General features: G+C 38.0%; 1 protein-coding gene across 15 annotated transcripts in view; it reads left to right on the top strand.

Moving 5' to 3' along the window:
• Positions 1–26,337, top strand: part of JAKMIP1 (janus kinase and microtubule interacting protein 1) — a 228,814-nt gene that overhangs the window by 145,214 nt on the left and 57,263 nt on the right. For 7 of the 15 annotated variants that reach the window (XM_042053528.1, XM_042053529.1, XM_042053527.1 and 4 more), the window contains exons 2-13: positions 602–768; positions 1,987–2,138; positions 3,433–3,571; positions 5,381–6,088; positions 10,093–10,207; positions 10,951–11,075; positions 11,447–13,669; positions 14,434–14,535; positions 16,310–16,456; positions 20,865–21,041; positions 23,234–23,290; positions 23,695–23,877. In XM_042053528.1, the coding sequence (XP_041909462.1) occupies positions 685–768; positions 1,987–2,138; positions 3,433–3,571; positions 5,381–6,088; positions 10,093–10,207; positions 10,951–11,075; positions 11,447–13,669; positions 14,434–14,535; positions 16,310–16,456; positions 20,865–21,041; positions 23,234–23,290; positions 23,695–23,877 (4,212 nt within the window). In that variant the 5' untranslated portion in view covers positions 602–684. Of the gene's footprint in view, positions 1–601; positions 769–1,986; positions 2,139–2,839; positions 2,927–3,432; positions 3,572–5,380; positions 6,089–10,092; positions 10,208–10,950; positions 11,076–11,446; positions 13,670–14,433; positions 14,536–16,309; positions 16,457–20,864; positions 21,042–23,233; positions 23,291–23,694; positions 23,878–26,337 lie in introns of those variants that run through there. The other 8 variants (XM_042053543.1, XM_042053544.1, XM_042053547.1 and 5 more) reach the window with 6 other exon arrangements.

Raw genomic sequence — 26,337 nt, 5'->3', positions numbered from 1 at the left:
CAGACAAAATATTATGTCTCAAGGAACTCTAAATTGAAGATACTGTTCCATTTGGAAAATTACACCATCCAGGGCAGAGCCATAATTATGTTAACATGTCTCAGGGATGCATGGTCTCTGAGAAGGGGCTGGGCTTGGTAAGTCTGGAGATCACAAAGAGGTGTGAACTTTGTTGTCCACATGAATTTACTCTTTGATATCTATCCGCACTTGAAGCTTTTAAGTATCCTGGCTTCTTAAGGGACTGAGGAGTGGCTGAATCGCTTCAGCTCGAGGTCCTTGTGTGGCTGACATAAGGCTGGTGAGTTGATATAATTGACCAAAATTGTAAAACTTTATGTAATTGACCGAACCTGTGAATGGCACATAGCAAAACATCAAAACATGAGGTGATAAGAAAAAAACCCCTGGATTTTTAAAATTCTTTTGCACTGGTTTTGTGCCATTTTCTACTCCTCAGTATCAAAAATGTTACTTTTATCTTCTTTGCACTGTAGATTCAGCATTTGTCTACAAAAAAAAAAAAAAAAAAAAAAAAAAAAGAAATAGTAATTGCATTATTTCCTTGGTAGTAAATCCAAACTCTGTGGTTGAATTCCAGTTACAGATCCAATTCCAAATCAACACAAATGTAGTACAATCAAAGGCATTTCACAGGTGCCAGCTGGTTGAGGTTTAACCCAGATGACAGCTAGGCACCATGCAGCCACTCACTCACTTCCCCCACTCCCTCCCCCGACCAATGAGGAGGACAATGAGAAAGAAAAGGTAAATGTCTTGGTTTGAGATACAAACAGTTTAATAATTGAGACAAAATGTTACTATAATAATATGCTAATGCTAATAATTGTAATTATAAGGAGAGAGAGAGAGAATTTAACAGGATCCAAGAGAAACGAGCATGCTTCACACTACAGTTTCTCACCACCTGCTGACCAATGCTCAGCCAGTTCCTGAACAGCAATCAGTCCCTTTCTGGGTGATTCCCCCCAGTTTATACACTGAGCATGAAGCTCTGTGGTAGGGAATATCCCTTTGGACAGTTTGGATCAGCTGTCCCAGCCATGCTCCCTCCCAGCTCCTTGTGCAGCTCCTCACTGGCAGAGCATGAGCCACTGAAAAGTCTTTGACTTAGGGTGAGCACTACTGAGCAACAGCGAAAACATCAGCGTGTTATCAACAGTATTCTCATCCTGAATCCAAAACAGTGCTGTGCCAGCTTCTAAGGAAAAAATTATCTCTGTCCCAGCAGAAACCAGGGCACAGTTACAGGACTATACTTACTGGAGTGAGTTTCTGAAGAATTTTTAGATCTGTGACTAAAAGAGGCAAAAGAAAAGAACCAGACTTAGCTTGCCTTCTTAAGCCCAAATTTGAAAATTTCCTTCATGTATGGTTTCATAACATGTCAAAGGTGAAGTAGATATAAGCAAAATACTGCATGGAGAATTCCAGAGTACCAGTTAGATAAACTGAATATTTTCTCTGAAATAGTTATAGAATGCCTTTTGGATAAAAAATTCCCTCTTTTTAGTCTTCTGTCTTGAAGCAATAATGTAATAGATTTATCCAAAATAAACACACTCAGTTCTATGAATTCCCATATTTAGTAGAAAATTATTCTCTTTTCAAAACTTTGATACCTAATTCCTTTATTAATTAGTCTAACTGAATCTTTTATGGGGATCTCATGTTGTGAATGGCAACTCCCTTCATGCATGTTAATAGGGCTAATGAAATGAGACTTTCTCATAAATAATAAATTTGTTCAGAATCAAGAAGGACTGTTCATTTGATCATCAGAGGCTTAGACTCTGTTATTGCATGCTCTGTAGTACATTGAGAACCTAATTTGGACCTTTTTTCATCATGGAGCCTATATCTGGAGGAGAACAAGAATTTTGTTACTGTATTAGAATGCCCAGTAACGAAGGATTTGCTGTTCCGAATTTTAATGTTAAAATTGCTACTTCCTGGGTTTTCCAGCAATTAGAAGATGCAAGCACACCTGATGAAAAAGTAGAAGGTGCTGGAGAAGAGAATTTGAACCTCGGAATAAAAGAGCTGGAAAAGTCAGAGCAAAAACTGAAAGGTGTTCTAGAGGACTACGTGGAGTCAGATTCCATCCTAAGAAATAGGTAAATAAAAGGGGGGTTTGCATTAAAATTTATTGTTATGTGACAGATGTACTCTTCATTTTGCCCTGGCTGTCAAATGATACATGCAGAACCAGCAAAAAGAAAGACTTTATGTGTTTTTAAAGTGTCAGAGAAGATGCATGTGTGTTTTGTATAGCTGTCAGAATAGAAATGCAATAATAATTTTTTAACAATTATTATTTAAGTATGATTTACAGCATGGTCTAAAATATTGTTGCAAATAACCAGACAGCTTTCTTAGGAAGTTTCATTCTTAAATATTCACATGGTATAAATTCTGTTTGTAAAGCGTATCCCTCTCCTTTGAAAATAAGATATAATTTGGAATTTTATGTTGTAAAAAAAGTTCCTTGTTTCAGAAAGCTTCATCTACTTTAATGTGTTAATGCTAATCATTTCAGTAGATGAAGGTGCCATTAAGCACTAGTTATACATTTGACTAGAATGATAAGGTTTTGATAGTCAGGATAGTCTGTTTTAAAGAAAGTCAGAGTTAAAAAGGATAGGAAATATAAATGGCATTAAAACAATTATTTGTATAATTTTTAATTGCTTTGAATTCATCAGGAATTTTGCCAGAAATATTTTAATATTTGGCTTTTTGTCAAAATAAAAAAATTTTTTTTAAAGATCATCATATCACACTTCATAATTTGATACTAGCATTTTACTACCAACAGGCAAAGCAAACCTGTATTTTGTCAAAATCCATCTTTGTGGACAAAGTCAATACAATTATGCACTGTAGGTTTTGGTACCCACTGAAGGTATGTTACAAGTAAGGTATTTTCACTTCAGTCCCTAAAACATAGGTACTTGTAGGTTACCCATTATGTTAATTTTGATGGGAAGCATTTACTGTCATAAAGTTTGAACTCACTGACTGTGAACCTACCATAATCCTATGATCAGGTACATGCTGTCACTGAAGTGTTGTGGTTGTCTTTATGCTAAGTTGTTACTCCATGTAGCATGCCAAACTCCATTGAACAAAAATCTTGTAAATGTGTTTGCTTACGATATTCTTAATAAGTCAGCAGAAAGGTCTCATCTTTAACAATTTTGACAGTCTCCAGCATAATGTGCTAACACCAGTAGACTTGTTAAGAATTAAGTGTTTGTTATATTAGTGATCAAAAATTTGCTACTATTTTATTTTTGGGAGACAAATACAAAAATAAAGATAAATTGATGCATCGCTTGTGACAGCTTATCTATCTGGAACTGTACTGTGGTATTTGCTTAGCAAAAATGTTCATTCTCACTATCACAGGATGAAGGAGCTGGAACTGTCACACAAAGCACTTCTTGTGATGATTGACCAACTCAACGTGAAGCTGAACCAGGTTGAAAATGCCCATGTGCGCATTAAAGGGAAACTGCGAGACATTCAGGGGGACCTGATCAGCTTGGTGAGGGGGATATTGTTGCAAATGATCTGGTTTGTTTTCTCTTTGTGGTAGTAATTTATAAGTCGACCTCATCTCCAATGACCTCTGTTTTTAAGCAATAAATGGTCTCAGCCTTTCTCTTTTTCTACAGCTAAAGAAACCAGAAGAATTTTTGTTGTTTTTTTTTTTTCCCTGTGGATTTCTATTTATCTATTGTTTTTGACAGCATTGCTGTTATTTCTCTCATTTGGGCCCTTGATCTTTTAAATTTATGCTCCCTCTTCTTTCTTTCTCCCTAGAACCCGCTCAGTGTACTCCTTCTTAGGTCAGAGTTTATCTTTCTAGCCCCATACGACAGGCATTTTTACCTAGTTTGCTCATTGGATGGATTCATGAAAATGGAGAGGAAATGAAAGTTTTTCAAGAACAGTCTTCAGTGAAACAATGTCTTTCGATTATGTTTATCACAAGATATACTTTCATTTTTTCAGCATTTTAGGTCAAAGTTTAATTCTCTGACAGGACACTAGTACTGTGTGGCAAGACTCACAAGAATGAAGAATAGTCTTTGATTCTGTAATTAAAAGTAAAATGTATTTTTCAAGACTTGGGAAGGTTAGACATATATTCTCATCAAGAGTTAACAAAACAAAGTATTAGCCCACGTCTACCTGACATTTCAACCTAGTGTTCCTTCTGACCAGTCCTTGCCTGTGAATGCCTCTGACAGGAAAGTACTGATGATCAAAATGACTCATCTAAAGAAGTCCTTGAAAAAAACAAAGTCATTCTTTCATGCCTCTGTGCCTTCAGTCGTGCTTCGAAGTTGCTGCAATGTGATACTGGTGGCTCTTACTCTGCTCAAAGCAAGGGCAGTACAGGACTCACAAAAGCCTCTTCTGCCTTTCATTGGCATCTTTCACCTCAGTAAGTCTCTGTGTTCAAACACACTGCAGTGCAAATGAAGATACCAAAGTTTTTCTCAAACTGTTTCAAAAGCCATCTGTTCCTTTCTCCTTTTTCAGGAGGCTCATAAGAGGAGCTGACAGATGACAGGTGTGGTGAAGAGCAAAGGGCAAAATCTTGAGCTCTGGAAAGTGCGTGCCCTGTTTTCTAAAACAGAACCACAGCTTCTCTGCCTGTACCACCCCAGTGCTACAGTACTCAGTGTTAAGGATCTGTTACTGCATGAATCAGAGCTGGATATATGAATTAACAGTTCTAAGGTTTATTTTGATTTAATATGTAGGTTTTTTTGTCTGTTTCCTACTGAGATGAATTTCTACTTATGTTGATGCCTTGAGGTGGCCACCTAGAACAGAGGCTAGACAAGAATAAGGGAATAAAGGTAGATATTTATTTGAAGGGCCTTCAAAGGTACACCCTGGGCAGTCAAAAGGCTACACCCAAGATGGACCCTGGGTCACAGGTTTTTCACACTTTTATAAGTTTGGTTCATTTGCATATCAGGGTTAATTCTCCCATTATAATTTCAGTTCATGATGTAATTATCCCAAGTTTGCCACCCCCCCTTCTCTAGGCTTTAGTTTACACATTTTGGGGCCTGGTGTCCTTGAAAAGCAAACCTAGAGAGGTTTGTTATGTCTAACCAGCATGAGAGAACAGCAGCTAACAGGCCACATGAAACTTCAGAGTTACCCACTAAGCAGCACAGGATTTGAAAAATATAAAAGTTGAAACCTAAGGCATCAATGTCATTCCTGAATTTTCAGAAAACAGGGGCAAAATTATCACTAAATTAAGGAAAATTATAAGGGAAGAAGATACTTAATATTAAGATGTTAACCATACATGTCACTGAAATTATAGGTTGAAAACCAAAAGAAGTCAGAGAAGAAGCAGAAGGAAAAATTGCATTGGCTTCAGGAACAGCTGAAGACAAAAGAAGATGAAATAAAAAGCCAGTCAGAATACTTTGAGCACTACAAACAAAGGCAGAGACAACAGACAGCAGTACTGAGAAAAAGGGACTGTTACCTTCAGGGTGAGGTATCTAGGCTGGAAAAGCAAGTCCGAGATCTTAATGCCCATATTGCTCTTTTGACATCTGAGTTAGAAGAGGGAATGGTGCAGCACCTCCAGCAGAAGCTGCAGTCAGTGTGCAGTGGGACTCAGGGCTGTAAACACCCTGGCGTGGAAGAAATGGAATGGAAGACTTGTACTGAAAATGCAGAGCATGATGTGAAGAGGCACTGTGAGGCATTTCAGCAAAACCTGAAGTTCTTGAGGGAAAAAGAAGAGGACACTAGAAGAGAACAGGCAGGCCTGCTGACTGAACTGCAGTGCTCTCAGGACACTGAAGACTTTCTCAGAACAAAATTGGAAGAATCTCACCATCATGTCTTTAGTTTAAAATTACCTGAAATCAAACTACAGGAAAAAGTGGAAGAGCTTTTAGATGGAAACAGAACTTCAGAAGATCAAGGTAGTGTGAAGTTGAAAAAAAAGAAAGAAAAATACCCAGAACTTAAAAGATTGGCAGAAGGGGACAGCCGTGTTAACGTGGTAAGCCAACTGGTAAGTAAAAATAATGCAAAATGTAATTAGTTTTTATCTTTGTATCACCCTGGATTACACCTGTCATTAGATGTGCAGTCAAGGCTATGTGAAAGGCTTTATCCCACCTGATTTTTTTTTTCCTTATTTTTGTTTATTCATTGGTACTTCCCACTTTGTCTTTCACACCCACTGGAATTAGTAGTTGGAGCTTCATTGCATCAAAGCTTTTGTTAGGTGCACATGGAGGACACTCAAACCTTTTTTCCTTAAGCTTTTAAGTGATATGCTCACGGCAGAAGGTCTCAGTTGGCACTAAAAGTAGAGCCCAGGAGAACTTCTGGGATCTGTCTTGTGGGCACCATTTAGTGGAGGAGGACACATATGGTTGGATGAGTTTTTGCATGTTATTCATGCCCAAATGCTGGAGCAAAAAGCACACTTGACAATAAATCTTGTCTATGAGATTTTCTGGATAATGGTAAACAAGGGAAGATGGATGCAGCGTTTGTGACCGGGAGTGAGCTGAGATAGTCAATGGTTTGCAGCTCTGTAGCACTGTGATATGCCCTGAATACACTGAATAGGACTTGTTTGCTTCAAGCACTTCACTCCAGCACTGCATGGGAAAGCTCTGCTCATGCTGTAATATGGCATTCAGCTTCTGCCAATTCATTTTGCTGACAAGGAACAATTCTTTTCACAGAGTGGACTCAAACAAAGTTTTATTCTTCATGCACTGAGGTGGAGGGTATTTTTATTCTGAGACTTTATTTAAAGTGAAATCAGCCAAGCCTCACACTCATTCAGACAGATTGTGACCTGATATCCCAAGAATTCTCCTGATTTTAACTGCAGTTAACCAAGAGGTAGTGGGCATGAACAAAACCCTTTCATATAGGAGGTCAGTCAGACTGTGAGTACTTCCAGAACTGGGAGAAGCTAGAGAGGATCTTGTATCCGTAAAGCTAGAGGAAATAAAGACAAATTTTTTAACCTGGTGGTGGAATGCACCTTTGCAGGCCTGGTGATTTTATACCATTAGTGGTTTTACAGTCCCAAAGCAGTGAGCTCCAGGAGGTTTTCTCTGAGAGTGGTGAGATCATCCAGCAGTAACCAGCAGCACGTGGGTGACCTCTGTGGAGAGCTCAGAAGTTGCGCCTCACCCCATGTGTCTCTGTAGCTGCCCCGAGGTGGCAGAAAGACCAACTGCTTACCCTGATCCATTGCTATAGTTATTTTAAATAGTCTATTCACTTTTCCTTGGGAATGAAGAATACTGTTTAAAAATATTTTAAGATACTTCTCAAGGGTCTTGCACTGAGTTGTAAACAGGTACAACAAACAAATGTACTATGAGGGGACTGCAGAGCTGAAATCAAAAGGAGTGAGGGCTTTCAGAGCCAGAGAAGAAGTAGTGAAGAATTACAATTGGTTTGATAAAATTGAGAAAAGAAGAACAAAAATGTTGGGTTATTTGAAGGTGTGAAAGCAAGATACATAACTCTCTAATTGCCTGAGACCAATCCAAGAAGTCTTCAAGAAAAAAGACTCTTTCTATGCTGTACTCTAATAAAAGCCTATTTTTTTCTCTACATGAAGTTTTCTAACCATTTCTTTTCTAAGCATTAATTTACATTTCTTATGTCATAGGAGGTTAGAGTCTCAGTTACCCAATCTTTGGTATAAATGAACAGGCCATAATTTGTGTTTACTTTAAATACTGTGTATAGCATCAGTAGCATCAAATCTTGTGCCTTCTGCATTTCTGGTTGTCTCTTCCTCCTCTTTTGGTACTACAAATACACTTGCATTTTTCTAGTAGAAAGTGACTTGAGATAGCAGGGAAAAAATTTCAATATCTGTGATAAAAGGAGGAGGGAGACATCTGGTGTTTTTCTGTAAAACTGAAAAGGGTTTTTCCCCCTTATCTGGAGTTTTACTGGCACCTATTAAAATAGAATTTCTCAGTCTCATCGCCTCAGTCTTGTAGTATTTAAGCCAAAATAGTTACAAGAAAAATCCTATTTAAGCTCATCATACTCCATCAACAGCTATAAAAATGAAAAATTGTGTGCAATACAAGAAAGATTTTTGGGCTGTTAGTTTCCTAGAAAACTGCTTGTATAATATTTCTCAGTGAAAGAGCAAATGGCATCATTTGCCTATTTCACAGCCAGGAAAAAATTAGTTTGTGAAGACAGGCTTATCACACTCCTGTGAAATACACACAGTACGAGATTTCTCAGTAAATACCATGTCACTCAAATACCAATCACATCAGTTATTTTTAAAGACTAGCCTTAGTCATTACTGCATCTTCATCAGTAATACCAGATCCAATTAGACTGAGCTCCAAGAGGTGAACTGCATCTCGTGGTGGAATGTAGTCACATAAATCTTGTAGAAAATTTGAATTTCCGATCTCAGTATCAGAATCCTGTCTGCGATGTTCCAATTGCAGTATGTGCCTGAATGAGAAGTGAACACACAGGAGAAAGCAGCTTGTTACATGTGGCTGTGTGTTGACTTACCAGTTTCTAGATGTGAGCATTAGGGGGCTTGTTGAAGGTGAAGGAAAAGTATGGAACACCAAGCAATGCATCTTTCTGCAGCTTTCACATGACAGCTGAGGTCTTGATTTCTCAGTGTGATGTTCTGCCATCCAAGCATTGTATCTTATACATCATTTCGAGTAACTTTCTTTTGACAGTACCCACATATCAATCAAGAGTTGATCTCTGTGAAGAAATAAAGGAAGAGGTGCAGGAAAGGAATGATTGTGTTCCAAGGAATTGGCATTAGTTTCAAACAGGTTGCCCAGAGATGTTGTGGATGCCCTCCCCCTGGGAGTGTTCAAGACCAGGTTGGATGGGGCCTGAGCAACCTGGTATAGTGGAAGGTGTCCTTGCTCCTGACTGAGGGGTTGTAACTATGACCTTTAGATGACCTTTAAGGTACTTTTCAACCCAAACCATTCTATTATTTGATATTACTGAGAAAGTAAGGGAAGAAATCTTGGAAGTGTGGTAGTTTCCACTTAAGCTGTGTCTCTTAATCAACATCTTTTAATAGAGCACAACATTGAGGCAACTGACTTGGGTTGAAATAAAAATCTCACTGGGGATCCTGTGGGAAATCAGCAGCCTTTTCTGACTCACTATGAACTGAAGACTTGGAAGTCATTGCCTATCCCATCCATATGTAATTTTAAAACTGTAGCTCAGTGCAAAGGGACCAGATTTATTTTCTGCTGGCGTTTGATGCAGAGCAGTGCGGGAAGACAAAAGTGCCTGTGTTGGCTTGGTTTCTGTGGTGTAGCTGTTTTGGTTACCATCTCAATGATGTGTTTTGTTGGGACAATCAAATCTGATTCTTCTGTTCACTGAAAATGAGCACAGTGCATGTGAAATGTGATCTGCTATTATCAAGCAATAGGGGTATCTGTTTTGCATCAGGAAGTGTCAAATTCAGTCAGGGACTCAAGATGAATGAATGTCAAGAGCAGAATATGAAATTTGCAATTAAATCATGAATGGAAAAATAAAAGTCTTGTTTGGAATGATTGTTCAGCTTTGAGTTCTTCCAACTTAGGAACAATTGTCTTTTTAGCAGGGTGCTGAACTATTAGTCTCATTCCCTACTTGATGGGACTTTGTTTTATCTTTGCTGATGACTTTTGTTGATTTAGTCACTGTTCCACCTGTGATCTGACATACTACATGCTTATGACTCATATTTTCTTCCTTAATGCTTTATAAAGTATGAAGGGGAAAACTAGGGGAAAATTTGCAACTACAACATTTACTGGAAAATGTTGAAATAAGAAAATGGTATAAAACAATAGAAGTTCTAACGAAATAATAGGTCTTTTGAATGTAAAATAGCAGAGGAAATTTATGTGCCTGGTTTTCATATCACAGACACCACATGTGTATATATATATATATATATCTGTGTATATATATATATATATATATTCTGTGGGTTTTTTTTTTCTTCTCCTCCCCCTCTTCCCTCTTAAGAATGGAGATCTAATTCAGGATGAAGTTCAGAATCTGAAATGGAGAGCAGTCTTGGATTCACTCAGAAGCAGAGCTACTCAAACTCCAGTTGTGCTGTTACATGATAAAGAGTCTGGTATACAAAGAAATCAGTTTTTGCTTTCATTTCTGTGCAATAAAATGAAGATGATTTCATTGGGTTGTGCATGACTTAGAATGTGTAAACTCTTCGAAAATCCTCCTCATCTGTAAACTGTATCTGAGGAAGGTGAAACAATAACTGTTTGCCACCATTCACATAATGAGCTTTTGCAAGAAATCTTGGAACTTTCAGAGGTGAGGGGGTACTTTGTATGTCCTGGATGAAGCATAGTATTTGGGAATGCTGTGCAGCGTCAGATTTGCTGTTCAGACCAAACAACATGAAGGTTCTGATGCTGGAAAATTATATCAGGTAAATTCTTCCAGCATAAATTAATGGGAATTTTGTAGAAAATTTTAGTGCATGTAAATGCAGACCTGCACTGAATAATTTTAACCTGTAAGTTTAATCTATAAGTTTTCACCTGCCCACTGTAATGAAGTGTGTTTTCCATTTCTAAATGCTTTGGGAACTGGGAACCATGAACCCTAAATAAAACTTACTTTGGACTTCAATATTTATGGGTTTTTATGAAGCTTGTTTTCTTGTTTAACATCGTGCTTGTATCTGTATCACTCACTTGTTGTGTATGCTGCTGGTAGAGAAGGTAATTTTGAGCATACTCTCACTAAAATATTTTTCTGTTCAAAACATCTGCTCAGATGGTTTTGGGTGGTTTTTTTTGTGTAACTGTCTGGGGAGAGACATTACATTTGTCCTGTGCTTTATCACGACAGAAACACCAGCCTGTACTTGTGATGGACTAAAGAAGATGGAAGAGCTACCAGAAGAACCTGGACCAGTTTTGGAATGCAGTTCCAGTGCCTTTGTGAAACTTGCTGGTCTACCTGAGGCTGAGCAGGTGAGAAGAAAAGTTACTGCTGTTCTTGCTATCTTTGTGCACAGGGAGCATGTGAAATTGGGGAGAAAATGAAGAGTTGGTGTATTTAAAGGTGAATATAAAAACAGCTTTAAATCATGGCCACTACAGATGCTTTACAAGGTGTATACAGGTGTGCACTAAGAAAATGATTGAAGTACTCATACCTAATTTGTAACATTACTCTTGTTGCAAGTCTTTAAATAATTTGAAAACCCTTTGTATGGAAATGGCTTTTTCTCATCAATTTGTAATCAAGTATTTTATGAATGAAGTAAAAAACAAATTATGATTAGCAGCACACTTTAGTATATATTTTTCAGTTTGAAACATTTCTCATTTGCTATCACCAGGTCACTCTTGGACCACAGAGGGCAAGTACTCTAGAAGGGAGTTTCACTTTGCTCAGGTGTACCCCAAGTCATCATGCAGCAGGGCTGCTTCCCCCTTGTTCTGCAAAGTTCTCTATCAATGAGACAATTAAGGAAACCAAGGATGAAGAAACCTTTTTTCTCTTGAAGACACAAAGTATAACTCTACCAGTGAAGACATTCCCTGCTTCTGTGGTTGAAGCCCTAATGAGGAAGAAGCTCCAGCTGACCTGGTTTGAACTTGGAAGATGCCACACAGCAGCTTTCACCTCTGTGAAGAAAGTGAGGAGTTTGAGTTTCTGTGAGGCAAATACTGATCTTTGGTCTGATGGCCTTTGCATTGTTGCAAAAGGAGGATTTTATGACAAAGCTCCTGAACTTCTTCATGCAAAGTTGCCTTCCGCTGTGGCTGAAATTTTTGCATCGTCTCTAGAAGGATGCAACATGGAAAAACATTGGGGAAACATGCAAATTCTGCCAAAAAGCATAAGTGAAAATATATGTCTGGATAAAGATTTTGATGATGAAAAGTATCACCAAAAAATCTTTACAGGGAGAGCTAAAAGAGAAGAAATACAGAATGACAAAGCCCAACAACAACAGCTGACCTGTGATCTTGAGGAAAGTCCTAAAGTTTTCCACAAAACTGAATTATTCAGGCCTGGGAAGCAAGGAGTGGAAGCTAAAGAGAATCTCTGTAGCACACAGATTGCCCAAAGTTTCTCTGTTGCTTTTAAAGACTTTAAAAAGTGTTTTGAAGGGAGTCCTGAACAAGTGGACGAAGAAAATATCTCAGAAAACTGCATCCCTGATGTGAATAGCAGATGCAATGGAGAAGACTTAACTGAAATGGAAGAGAAGGAAAAGCAGGCTCAGAAACCAACTCACCAAACAAGGCCCTCCAGTAATATTGGCCTGAAAAAAATGAAAGACCAGACTTTGAAACTGTGTGAACCAAATGAGGAGAATTTCTTGTGTCAAAAAATAGCTGCTAAAAACATGCAACATGCATACTCTCAGAAATTTTTTTGGTCAGATGAAAAGAGGTATCCACTAAACTTACTGTTTCCTCTGCAAGAGAGGGCTGTGTGCTTAAGAAAACTATTCCTACCAGGGAACACTTTTTATGAGTGTTTCTGTCATCTGTCATCCCTGGAAGCTGGAAATGAATGTAATGTGAAAATATCTGTACTGGAAAAAGCAGTGGCTGCATGTTCTCAGAGGATATTTCTGCTGATGCAAGAGAATGAAAATTACTCCAAAAAAGTCTGCATATTACAACAGGAGAATGACAGATATGCTCAGATGATGCGTGCCCTGGAAGAGGAGATGGATGCATATTTTCAATACGTTTTAGCAGTAGATGAGGCTAACATTGTTTCATTCCAAAACTTAATTAATGAGAAAGAAGTTGCTGGTGGATGTTATAATAACTTTACAGAAGAAAACACCATGACCCCAGGAACATTTTTAGTTGAAACTTTCCCTAAGAATCTCTCATATGTTGAAGAGAAAAATAGGAATTCTGAAAAGGACTCATTGACAATTGCATCAAATAAACTTCATGGGAGTGTTCTATCCCTGAATGGAAGGAAAATGAGGTATTTCCAGCTGCTTTCTGACCTAAAAGAAGAGAGAAGCAGATGCTTCAAAGAAATGGCTAAACTATTACAAGACAATGAAAACTATGTAGCAAAATGTAATGAATTAGTACAGGAGAGAGAGAAAAATTTACAAAGAATAGCTCTTTCAGAAGGTGAAAAAGAAACTTTGTTGGGACATTTGGCAGAGATAAAGTGTGAGCAAGACAAATATAGGATCTTAGTTTCAGAACTCCAAGATTGCAAAACTAGCTGTTATCAAACCATTTCTGATTTACAGGAGGAAAAATGTGTACTGAAAAGAGAGATAGACAGAATCAAGCAAGAAACTTCAGAACAGCTTGAGGAATTTCAGAAAGCAAATGCAAACTTTATTTTAGAAAATAAAAATTTGAAAGAATTAATGTCTTCTTTAGGTTTCACCTGTGAAGAGCTGAGAAAAGAGAAAAGTATAGGAACAAAGAAAAATATAGTAAAACTAAAAGAAGGAAGTCAACAACATGGTCTTAAGCCAAAGAAAGTTGGAACAGCATGTAGTGTAACACAAACTGAAGAACAGGGAGTTCTGCCTATAGATCCTTCAGATTATTCCCCTGGGAAAAAGGTAAATACTAACAGTAAGGAATGTTATCGAGCACGATCTTCTAAAGAAAGGGAGATACCAATGTTATTTGGAGGGCAAAGCTGAATTGCCTTTGTGATGGAGGAAACTTTGTAACCTCTAACGTGAGCTGAGGTGATAAAGTTAACTTTGAAATAGAAGGCAAAATGCCAGAAAGGGGTTTTTTTGGAATGTTGTATTAGAGAATGTTAAAGTGATACAGCAATCTACAAAGTCAAAAATAATACTTAAAAGACTGCACTGTTCAGGCTTTTAAAAATTTTTTTATCTTACTGCAAGAGTAAAAGCTTTTCCAAGAAGCTTTTATTCTACCACAAGTTCTCCTAACAGAAGGAAACTTGTTATAATGGTGAAAAAATCATGTCTTGGTGAAAAGTGTGCACATGTTCATTTACTAATTTTTATTCTGATTGGGTCTAATTTTTTTATTGTTTTGATGCATATGAAACATATGTCTAAAGACAGGATCTTCACTCGTGCTGGATTTCACATCCATGTTTTTCCTTTGTAGTCAGGTAGCTTACACCACAGTGAATTTCTGTGGAGATTACTATGCACTTATAAATGCAGAATTACTACTTCAGTTGAGAATAGTCAACAGGGAAATACTTATATGTAATATGTTGATTTTATGCAATTTTTTTAGTAATTTTGGAGAAAACCATATGTTGTTCTATAAACAACATTCTATAAATGTGCCATTTTGTACAGGTGAGAAGAATCATCATGTCTTTTTGTCTATCCAGGGCATCATCTTTGAAAGCTACAGTATGATGAAAGAGCAAGTTAGAAAGGCAGAAGAGGAGCTAAAAGTACAGCAAAAGGAATTAGAAAAGTCAAAAAAAGAGGTAACCTTCTACTCTGATGTACGTCTGAGGAGCAAATTTGTTTTTGCTTGTGTTTTCTAACATGGCTGTCTTCTTTCTGCCAGGCTTTAACACTTTTGCAAAACAGGAAAGTCTCTGATCTGCAGAACCAAAATGTTCCCCTGATTTTTGAGTGATGAATAGCACAGTCACTTAGAACATAAAGTGAAGCTGCATTCCTGCAGGACACTGTGGCAGGGGCTGAGTGCCTGACACAGGCACACACAACAACCTGCCTACTCTGGCCATCTCTGGGCAGGCTGCTTCCCTCTACATCACTGAGAATAAGCAGGAGGAGAAGGCAGCAGAAGCACTGAGGGTTACTGCAAACCTGAATTGAAAGTAGTTTTTGAATGAGAAGCTAGATCCTGTGCAGCCTGGCGCTGTCAGGCCTTTGCCATATCCAGAGGCACTGCCCGACATGCTGCCCCTTCTCTCCACACCAAGTCCAGCACCACCTACTTGGAGACTTGTTTGGATGGGGTAGTTCTGTGCCTCTCTCGAGTAAATCTGCACTTTTGACTCCATCTGAGGAAGCTTTCAGTGTTGTGCCTTTCCAAATGCACTAGATATTCACATTCCTATTTTTTATTAGTCAATCTCCACTCTATGCACGTCTAAGCAGAATGTATTGTTTTTATGGCAAGTATATATTTATAGGGCTGTAACAGGCATCACTCACACTCCCTGTGGACAAACCATTGGCAGCCAACATGTGTGTTGACTATGTAAAAGAAAAATAGCAATAGGGTTTTCATGGTGGTTGTACAAAATTATTGTCCTTTGACAACTGCTTTATAAGACTTCCCAGCTTTCAGGTGAGGCAACTGGAATAAAGGGATGGATTTGGATGACTGTTGGATGTTTAGGCAAGGACTTCTGACCTTGTCTTTTGAACATGAAGATATAGTTTTACTTTTGTTTCTTTTGTAAAATCTAATTAACTTGGGTCCTTCTAATCCTTTTGTGTGTTATACAGAAGTTGTGTGTTACAATACTTTCCTCAGTTTACTTAAAATAATGTGAAACCTTTGCTTCAGAAGGGAGGAAAAAATGATCTATCATATGAAGGAGAGATTGCTGTCAGGTGACCAGCAGAGCTATTGAGGGGCTTGTTTGTGATTTTTGGTTTGGGTTTGCTTTTGTTTTTAAAGCTACAGTTAATGTGTGTAAGTGGAATAAAGACACCCTAGAAAGAATTAAAAGGTGAACATAGGGAGGGCTTTTTTTCCCCTTCTTTTCATTTTTCATTTTTGACATTGTTGTTTTGCTTCTCATACTGAATCAAACACAGCATTGTGCCAGCTACTAAGGAGAAAATTAACTCTGTCCCAGCTGAAACCAGGAAACATTCCTCAAGAAAAACTTTTTCCCCTACCCAGCTAATAAAAACTTACTTTCACTTTGCTCTGAGGGCTTTCAAAGATGTAATCTCTGAAATCATGTTTGTATACACCACTGCTTTTTTAAACTTTATTCAAAATATTCATGGTACCTTCACATTTAGAATAAATCTAAATACTATTTTTCGCATAGAGCTAGTGAGATATTCTATAGGATGTCCTTCTAAAATTGCATTGATTTCTTATGATAATATTGTAGTGTATTGTATAATTCCATTTAATTTAATCAGTTTGTAACAGTCCAAAAATTATGATGTAGAGAGCAGCCTCAAATCTGTGGTTGTAAGCTGGTATTGAAAAATGATACCACTGCTGGACTAATTATACTCAGTAATTTTTGTTCTTCCTGTTAGGCTCAGAAGTGGTACAGAGAACTTGGTTTCGCCGAAACAAGGTACGAAGAAATGAAAACTCGTTTGACACAGGCTCTCTCAGAATTAGACTGCCTTAAGCAAGAAGTTGAGGACAAAATGCAGAGAAAGCAGCACTGCAAACCAATGGTATGTATGTAAATGGAATGGAGAAATGCGTGGGAGGGAGTGTTGTGGCTGAAGAAACACCCATTATTGTTCTTGGGAATAGGTTTGAAGCAAGTGTACAGCCTCTCCAGCCACTGGAAACTTAAAAGTGAGCAGATGTTTTACAAGGTAGACCATCTGTCTGCAGAATAGTCCAGAGTCATGGGCATTATAAACACCTCACTTTTTTGTTTAGGAGGGCTCTTGTTCTGCTCTCTTGAGCCAAAGTAATTTTCAGGTGGCCTTAATGAAAGGTCTTGGAGGAGTCTCCAGTGTTCCCAGTGTTTGGCCTTTTTGCCCTGATTTCAGGCCTTGTAGCCCTGATTGCTGGATTTGGACAGGCAAAATGACACTGTGAACAGATGGCGTGGATTAAAGTCAAAGTCTTTAATGGGCACATGTGGCCCAAATATGTGTCCCCAAAATCCAGGATATCTTTCTGTCTCACTAGAATGCATTTATATCACAGAAATTCTGGTTTTGCTGTAAATTAAACATTTTTTAAATTTCCGGTGGTTCTCTGTCTTGATACAGGTTTATGTTTTCCACCAAAATAAAGTGTTCTATGTAAAGATTTTTAGTTACTGAAAAATCTTCTGGAAGCAGCTTTTATCAAGACTTTTCAGCTAACCCTGAAATTATTTCTGTCCTCCTTAACTGGTAAGCTGCAAAGAAGAAATATGCAATTTCTACCAGCTGGAAAAGTAGATTTGTAGCAATCTACAATACTTGCAAATTCATTTTGAGCAGGTTGGATAGATATGACTTTGGAAGAAAATAGAAACAAATTCTGGAAAGTATAAGGATTCTGAGATCAGTTCCACTGCCTAAATGTCACAGTTTACCCCAGTTAAAGGTCTTAGGACATCCTGGCTGAGGGTGTAGTTGGCCACCTGGAAGCCCTAGGCAGTTACTTCATGGTCGCTTGTACACCCTATATGGCACTTAGGGCTGGTGTTTAGACAGCTGAATTCTGACTGTTAAACGAAAAAAGAAGTACAGATTTTTCATGTCATTGTGATGTATTGGCATGTAGCATCCTAATACAGTAGAATCTATTTCAAGCAAGAAGAAACTCCCAAATTGTTTGAAAATAAAAAGAAACATGTCACTTGTTTTGTTTAAGCTAGTTAAGATTTTGGGTGCACTTTTGGGAAATGGAGCTTTAATCCTTTTGTTTGGGGACAGTCTGGGGCAATTATTGTGTATTCTATTGGTCAATAAAGTAAGATGTTAATTATTTCTGTGACTCACATGAGAATAAAATTCATCAACCTTTGGCAGGATGTTTTTACACTGGAAAATGTGCAGGTCAGCCTTTTGCTGAAAAACCCTGTCACTTTTAAATCCCTCCAACAACTAATGTTTTCAAATTAGTGTTTATTGATCAGTAGTATATATTTATGCAATACTGTGATGCTGTTTGATTTAGGTCTGACTTCTTCATCCAATTGAATTACTTGTAGGGTTAGTGTCAAAGTTTTGAGTACATGTGTCTCATTCCAGGGTCAAAGATGCAGTCCATGTACATCACAGAACTGTGTTTATCCTTCAGTTGCACTGTTTGGTGGCAGAACTAATTACCTGCATAACTCAAGTCCATTATGTTTTAACCAAACAATATTGATTTTATTGGCACAATTTAGTGAGTAGTATGATAGAAAATAGAGTAGATATAGTTTAACAAAGGTCAAATTTATTTCAATAATTCACTTTTAAAATAAACTTTTTAATATACACCAAGCTGTTGATAGTGGGTTTGTGTGAGGTGTTAAAATATGAGCTAAGATTTTCTAGATTGAAAAAACAAGACTTTTTGCCACAAAAAGGACCATGATCTACTTTTCTAGCATCATTTTACTTCCTGAGGGCAGTTTTGTTGACTGGCAATCCGGTTTTTGTTTTCAGTTACTTGCCAGCCTTGTCCAAAACTGTTTTTCACTCTGCAAAATTATTAATTAACTCTTACGCAGTAAGTCACAGTAATTGATGAATTTTCCTGTTCTAAACTTCATTCTTCCGGAAGACCTCTGTCTGCAATGCTTTAAAGAAGTGAAGATGTGAGCACTCTGGGTCTTTGGGATATGCTGTGTTCTGAGTGTGTCTTTTAGGACTTTTAACGTGTCTTACGTTCTACAGTCCCTGATGCCCAGGGATCCTAGTTCTCACCTGAGACTCCATAAGGCTGTCATGGTGTTATTCATTGCAAGTAAAAGAGAGCTAAGATAATATATTTGAAGCTTACTGCTCGGACTCTATTTCAGTGAAGCTGCGAACAGGTGAAATACACTTTAGCCTAGGAGTATTTGGGTGAGTTTTCTGGGGTGTTGAGGTGGCCTTCTGAGTAGTGGTGCTGTGGCTGAATTTAAGAGAAATATGGGGGTGAGCAGGAAGGGGGCAAGGTAATATCTACAGCTTTAAAAATTAATAGAAGAATTTTGCATGAAATGCACACAGTAAATAAGGTGCCAGGCTTCCCCAGTGAACCCCTGATGACTGTCACAGCCTGTAGCAAATAGGTCATATTCCTCATTTTCTCACTGAGTTTTCAGACAAGCACAATTCACACAACAAGAGCAAGATGCTGTTTTTATTTTTAGTATTTAGGCACCAACTTCAAAGACTAGTGATCTTGCCAGGTTTTACAAGAATGCAGTGTGTTAAATGCTGTGTTTTGGGCTTAGTTGTCCTTTGGTTATTTCCCAGTCCCAGCTGCTGAGTCCTTCATCCTTCTGGAGCTTGACTAGATAACCTATGGTCACTGCAAACTGGAGCATCTGACAGAGTGCTCATATATAAATCTTGTATGCATCATTTGTGCTTTGAAACTACAGAAAAGTGCTAGCAGGTCAGCAAAATGCAAAAGGAAAGAGGGAACTTTTCTGTGTCTCTAACCTTCATGCAAATGTTTTATTTCCCCGCCTTTTTTTCCATAAGTAAAGGAGTTAGGGAGTGTTTCCCTTTTGGTTTTAACATCCTTTTTTTGTGGGGGAGAGAAGATGAGGAAAATACCATGTCATGGACTCATTCTCAGGCTTTTGTCCCTGCAGCCCTGGTCTAATACATCTTGATGTGTCCAGCAGTTCCCATTGTTCTCTTGACACAAGAGGGAGCCAAAAAGTTTGGTACAAAGCATTCAACATGCTCCAATGGTGTGCACAGAGGACTTGCTTCATATGAGGAAGAACACTATGACAGTGTCATATTTCTGTTTTTCTCTGTGTTGCAGTGATGTGTTGCAGGCAGAGTGATGTGATCTACAATTCAGTTTGCTGTTTCCTATGGAATGGTGCCTTCAGTGTGTTGTAGTCAAGGGTGTCAAAGCCAGAAAGGCTGTCAGAAAGCCTGGGAAGAATTTACTGTGGTGGTGTACAGCAGGGCTGAGTATTAGCTCCTCTCTCAGTTGTATCAATGTTTGTAACCATTAAAACCAAGCCATCATTCTGTTTTGTCAGAAAGTTATATGGTGTTACCACAGTATATGGGTCTGACTATAATTTTTAGCTTAATCTTTTAGACTATGTACTGTATTATCAGAAATCTTTACCAGCTGTGTGTACCAACTCAATATTTTTTTTAATATAATAGCATAAATGTTTGTCAGGATACTTCCTTCTCCTTCCAATTTTCCTCATTCTAAATCTATAAGTTTAATCTGGCAGTGTCACTTCTAGGAACTGAGCTTATGATGCTGACCATCAATCTAGAGCTCTCACTAATCCTTTCAATCTAAGTGCATGAAATTGGAAGCAAAGAAATCAGAGAGTGGGGGAGGAGGAGTTAAATTCAGAAGTTTCTCTTTCAACTTCTTCTGTATCACTATTATTGCATTTTAATGTAAAAACCATTTTATTTTAAAGTATTATAGAAATTTAAACTTAAAATCTGATCAGTGTTATTAATAATCTTCCAGAGCAAATATATATTTGGGAGAGAAATTATCTCTCTGAGATAAATATATGTAGAAGAACAAGAGGCATATTATATAGCTTCTTGTTGAAGCAGGAGACTGGGAACTTTTGAGGTTTTTTCTTACTCACTATGTGACCACAGGTTGGTCACTTAATCTGTCTTTGCCCAGTTTCCCATTTATTAAATTATTACAATACAAATATTTACCTTGAAGAAATGTTGTGAAAATCCAATTCCGTACCTGCTCTCACAGGGGTCAAGTACTCCTTACATATAAAGAGTTTAAGGTTAGTGCAAAATATTAGTGGTAATATGTTCATGAAGTTTTGGAATCATACATTTTATATCAGCTTACTTCTTTTTGATGTACAAGGTAGGTAGTTATATTGATTGAGAAGTTTTGTGGTATAAAACATGATTAAGAATATTTTTGTTGTTTTATACACCTAAATTGAAAATCTGTATATTTTCTCTCTAGCCTGTGTACACATTGAAGGATGCCCAGGAAAAAGAGGTGAATAAAATAGCCAGTAAGAGATTAGAGCAGCAAGTGTTGACCTTGAAAGCCCAGCTCAGGGACCAGGCTGCATTACAAAATCAGTTTCATGACTTGCAGAATGAAGTGGAACTCCTTCAGGCTCAGCTATGTGAAAAGGTATCATAAAGTCGTTTTCTGTGTCCTTAAATGTGAGCTTAGATGTCAGATTCTACATCTTTATTTTCAAAGGGGAAAAGCAAAATAGTCTTCTTTCCTGGGAATGAATATGAGGATAATTAAATGGTTTCCAGGTATATAAAAGTACCCCTGACTTCAGAGAAATAAGTAAAAGATGTAAACTGCCTGAGTGATCCATGTTATGAAAAAATGATAGATGATCATGAAAGTTCAGTCTCTGCTCTAATTAATCCCCATAGTGTAATGCAAGCAAAGTGATGCTGAAATGCTCTACAGAGCCACCTCCTTGGCTTAAATTGTCAGGATTTTTAACATTCCTGACTCTGTTGTTCCACTTTATCAGATTATGAAACACCAAGCTAGTGACAGAATTTTGATAGAGTTTTTCCTGACTTTTTTTGTTCATCTGCTAGGGGTACATATGAAGAGTTTCAGTAACACATTTTCAGATAGGTGTGTGGGTTGGATTTTTGTCATAGTTATTCTGGTGAGAACCCCCATGTATGCACAAGTGTACTTACACAAGCAGTTTTCACACTTGTGTACTAATTTCACCTGACAAACCAGAGCAGGTGCATTAAGATTTGCAAAGCTGCTGCCTTACAGTGTGACAGCAAAGCTGCTGCCTTACAGTGTGACTGCAGCTACTGAACTCTTGGGTGGAAACAAATTCCTCCTAGGACTTATTTCCCATTGATTTTCTTTCCTATTGGGAACTGTATTTTGGAAAGGGATGATAATTACAGTGTGAGCCAAATTGGAATTGCCCATCAGACTCTGAAACAGCTAGTAAATGGCATGTTCTCAATAGTGCTCTTTGTTCTTCATAGCCTGATACAAGTAGAACATGCTTCTCCTCTGTCTCTGCTCTGAAATACAAGAGATTATTGTCTTCTCCCTACTGGGAACAAGTTTCATTCTACTTTCTCCACAGTAGATCCATCTTTTTACAATTTCGGTTTTTGTTTGTTTGTTTGGTGGTGGTGGTGGTTTTGTTTTGTTTTTCCTAGCCTCATCATGTGCTGTGGTTTGCTCTAAACCAGCCCTGTAAAGAGGGTTAGTGGCTTCTCTCAGGTATGGATTAGGGGATGCCTCTTAGAAGAATGGTGCTGGTAAAATGAAACTGTTTTGTAGTGTCTGGTGTGATATCAGATGGTAGGTGAGTAAAGGGTGAGACATGCTGTCCATATAAATAGAAAAATCTTAATTGTTCTATTGCATCTTCAAAATATGTTGCTCCCTGCCTCATCAAGAATTGAATGTCTCCAGTGCAGGGACCCTACTGCCAGATCTTTTTTGTTCCCCCAGTGCTAGTGCAATGTAAAGACATGTTTTCCCTGTCCTGCCTGCTCTGATTCCTCCCAAGCCCACAATTTATTAGCTGAGGCCCATGTGATCTTTTTCAGCATAACTGAATTATCATAAAAGTTTTTTAATGAAGCATATATTTACTGTAAACTTTGCAGAAATGTAAATTTTCAGGCAAAATGAATGCAAAGAATCCGTACTTATTGTCGAAAATACTGTAATGATTCATAATGGTAATGGATTTTTCTTGGCAAGATACTGTGTTTTTTCTGCATAATCAGACAAAAGGGTTATCATCAGTAGATTTTAATCATAAGGTACAGACTAAGTCATCTGGCCCACCCTGCTACTAATAGAGGACATGTATCAGCTGTGTCAGAGTAGAAGGTTGTTGATGTTCACTTTTCAGAGTGGAATATACATGCAGAAAATTTCTTCTCTCTTCTGTAATTTTACAATATAATATTGATAATGAAAGTGAAAATTTTCCCCCAAAGACTGTTTTGAAAGATTCACAGAGTAAATATGAACATGAGTGCATGATGAAGGATACCAAGTCTTTACTGTGATGCTGGTTTGATGAAGTAACCTCACTGATATAAGGCTCCATCTAAGAACATCCAAAAGCCTTTCTTAATTTTTAAGACCAATGCTAATGTGAGTAGGGCAGTGTTTGTATGCCAGAGCCTATCTGTGTGCAACCAGCTCCTTACAGTGATTCATCTTGTTTGTGATACAGGGTCACACAGATATGCAAAGTGTACACCTCAGAGTCAGGTCTAAAACAGATATCAAAAAACTGCTAGAGTATTTTAAAGTGCTTCTTGGATAAATTGATTCAGGATATTTTTCAAATCTTTCAGGAGAAAGAACTACAGAAGAGAAAGTCTGAAGTGAAGCTGACATTAGCTCCTCTGAAGGTAGTGTGTTTCCCTGAACACTGATTTGGGACCTGCACAAAGTGTATCCCTTTGCTTCCAGGCTTCTGTGCCTGTGACTGCTTCTGTAGTTGTCCCTGATTAGCTGGGTGCTACTGGGCTTCACCTTAGGCAAGAGCTCACTGACATTATTGCAAGATTGCTCTTCAGCCTGTCAAAAGGGGGATCTTGCTCATGGAAAGGGAACATCTCTTTCCAGTTTATCTGTGCACATGTACTGCTCTTGAAGGTGCAGAGGCGCCTAATGATGTAGAGACATAGGAATGCAATCTATAGCTTTGGGTCAAAACGTGTGGAATTTCAGATCAGACACAAAATATAAACTTGCAGTCTCAGCAGTGAGTGAAATCACAGAACCATAGAATGTTTGTGTTCATGCCACACAGGTTAAGCTGGCTTGCCTCACCCAAAAGTGCCAGGAAAGGAACAGCTTCATTAGGAGAATACATGGCGAATTCCAGAGGCAAGGAATTATTAACTCTGCATTTGATGAAGAGGTGAAAAACTTGGTGGATGACATGACCCTGGCAGAGTACATAGTTGCTTTTACACCAGTGTGTGATCAAGAGGTAAGTGCTTGTCCTTCCTCGTAGGATCCTCATGTTTCCACTATTGAACTAAGTGGTGGTTTTCAAAGTGTTTAGTGAGACTCAGTGTGTAATTATAAAATATATTTCATTGCTTATTATAAATATTGCTTCTGACAAATCAGTGGAGTCGGCCATTTTACTGTTGTAGGCAGGGTTTAAATTTCAGGAGCTTATAGCAAAGTGCATCAGTGTTCCATGAAAGAAACACTCCCCTGACATTTTGACTAAGTATCTGATGGATAATGCAGCACATATTTCCCGATTTTATTTTAAATGTGAATTTTGCATTTTTTTCCTGCACAATGCATTGTTTCAGATTTGTGAAGAAGTCAGGAAAAAAAATATCAACAGTCAATTATTTTAAGACTTAAGTCAACTCAGTGGACATTTGTATTGGAAAGGGAGTTAGTCACTTATGTTTCTCTGGCAAGGCAAAAGTGGGATAGTCGGTTTCACACCTGATTCTGTTCAATATTGTCATTAATATTTTGGATGGTGGGAATAAACTTCCTAATTTTGGAGTAGCACCTTAAGTAGATTCTTAAGGACAGGAATCTCAGTCTGGAAACCTGAAGAAACAGGAATTCCCTTGCAGTGCTTCAGTAGCCACCAACAAGTTCTTTTTTCCTTTTAATTTTCTGTTTCTTATTATTTTTTTGAAAGCCTGCAAAAGTACCCAAACAATATTTGGTAATATTTGTGTCAAGTGCACTCAAGTAGAATCTTTGGTTAAAATAGGGGAAGGGGGAGGAAATACTGTGTGTTACACATTTGTATAATACAGTGTGCATGTCACAGCAGAACACAGAATATTGGTTCATACTATATATTGTACTTCAGCTATCACAGTGCACTGCAAAATGAATACATAAAAATAATGTATCTTAATGACACTTCACATTTTCACCAGCAAAAGATACTCAAAATGGGCATATATTATAGTAAATCCACTGGGCTATTTTTCTGATTATTTTGTGGTTTTGCACACTGAGTGGTATTCTGTATCACATTTATAGTGCTTATTCTTACAGTGTTACTAAGTGTTGCACGCTATCACTCAGACATACTTATTTTTGTGGCAAGAGCCAATTTAACTGCATGTTAAGGAGAAGGTGGATTGATTCCTGGTTGCAGGATGGGACAGGACTCTGTGTCTGGCTGTGTCTCCTTTGAGTACCTCACATGTGGGACCACTACTGCCTCACCCAAGCTCCCACTGCGCAGGAGTGTTTTATGTGACTGTGGCCAGGAATTCATCTGTCAGAAGGGAGATGGTGCTCCACTACTTTCAGACATTTTCTCAGACATGGCTGTGATAGATGAGCGTTAATAAAGCTTTCCAACGCAATAAATATCAAAATACTGTTCACATTCACACTGTCTCCCTCAATGTTCAATTATCACACAACTTAGCATGTTCAACAAGAGAGAATGAGATTGAATCTATATTCTGATATCCAGTGAACTTATCTGCAGCATGGAGCCCCACATTAAATTCCCTGCTTTGACAGATATTTATCTGTTCATACTAACTGGAGCACAGACCCCTTCCCATGGTGTCCAGCACCATAGTGGCCAGAGGTCTCACTTAGGCTCAGGCACAAACGGGATTCAAGTCTGGGGTTTTTTATCATGCAGAGAACAGACTGGGTCTTACTGGGCATCTTGACACTGAGCTTAAGGCCCTTCTGATCTGTGATAAGTAGTTCCATATGTGACAGGGAGAAACCTTCCTGCCAAGGAAGTTGTATGTTCCCATGAAAAATGTGTATTTCTTGCATTAGGTTTCCAATGGAAAACACTTCAATGAAAATATGTCCATGTTTCACTACTACTAATTTAATAATGATGACAATAAAAAAAAAGAGAGAGAGACTGTTTCATATTCATGTGATACATTCCTTTGGTTTAAAAGATCTTGTACTGAATTCTGTAGACATATGTTGAAGTGAACTGACTTTTCATCTCGGAAGTTTCGTTTCTTGCTTTCAACTCTTATTCTCACTGGACTTCACATCTAAGATTCCAGAGCTATGCCCAACATCCACTTATATAAAATTCCTTTGAAAGCTCATTCCTTCCCCTCAATTTTTTACTTCTACATCATTCCTAACGTATGAATTCTACTATACAAAACCTGATTTGAATTCTACTATACAAAACCTGGTGGATGGCTTTTTTTTTTTCCTTTTTTTTTTTTTCCCCCTTCTTAAATTAAAGATTTGCAATCAGCTTTATTCATTACTGGACCCAGTAAGAAATGGAAGCCTGTCACATATTGGCATCAGACCTCTGTGCCTTGACTTACTGATGAATTTCAGCTCAAAGTTTGCAGTGATGCGTGAAGAGCTGATCCAGAGCCCTTTGAAAGGAATGGGGACTCTGTATTCAATTCAGTGCCTGGCCTTTTATAGTTCAGTAAAATCTTTGAGTCATGTT

The sequence above is a fragment of the Corvus kubaryi genome, unplaced genomic scaffold, assembly GCF_017639235.1.
Source record: "Corvus kubaryi isolate FWS band 111438036 unplaced genomic scaffold, C.kubaryi_AGA036_p1.0 split1-131, whole genome shotgun sequence".
NCBI lineage: Eukaryota > Metazoa > Chordata > Aves > Passeriformes > Corvidae > Corvus > Corvus kubaryi.
The sequence above is the reverse complement of the archived record's forward strand: the minus strand, read 5'-3'. Positions and strand labels throughout refer to the sequence as shown.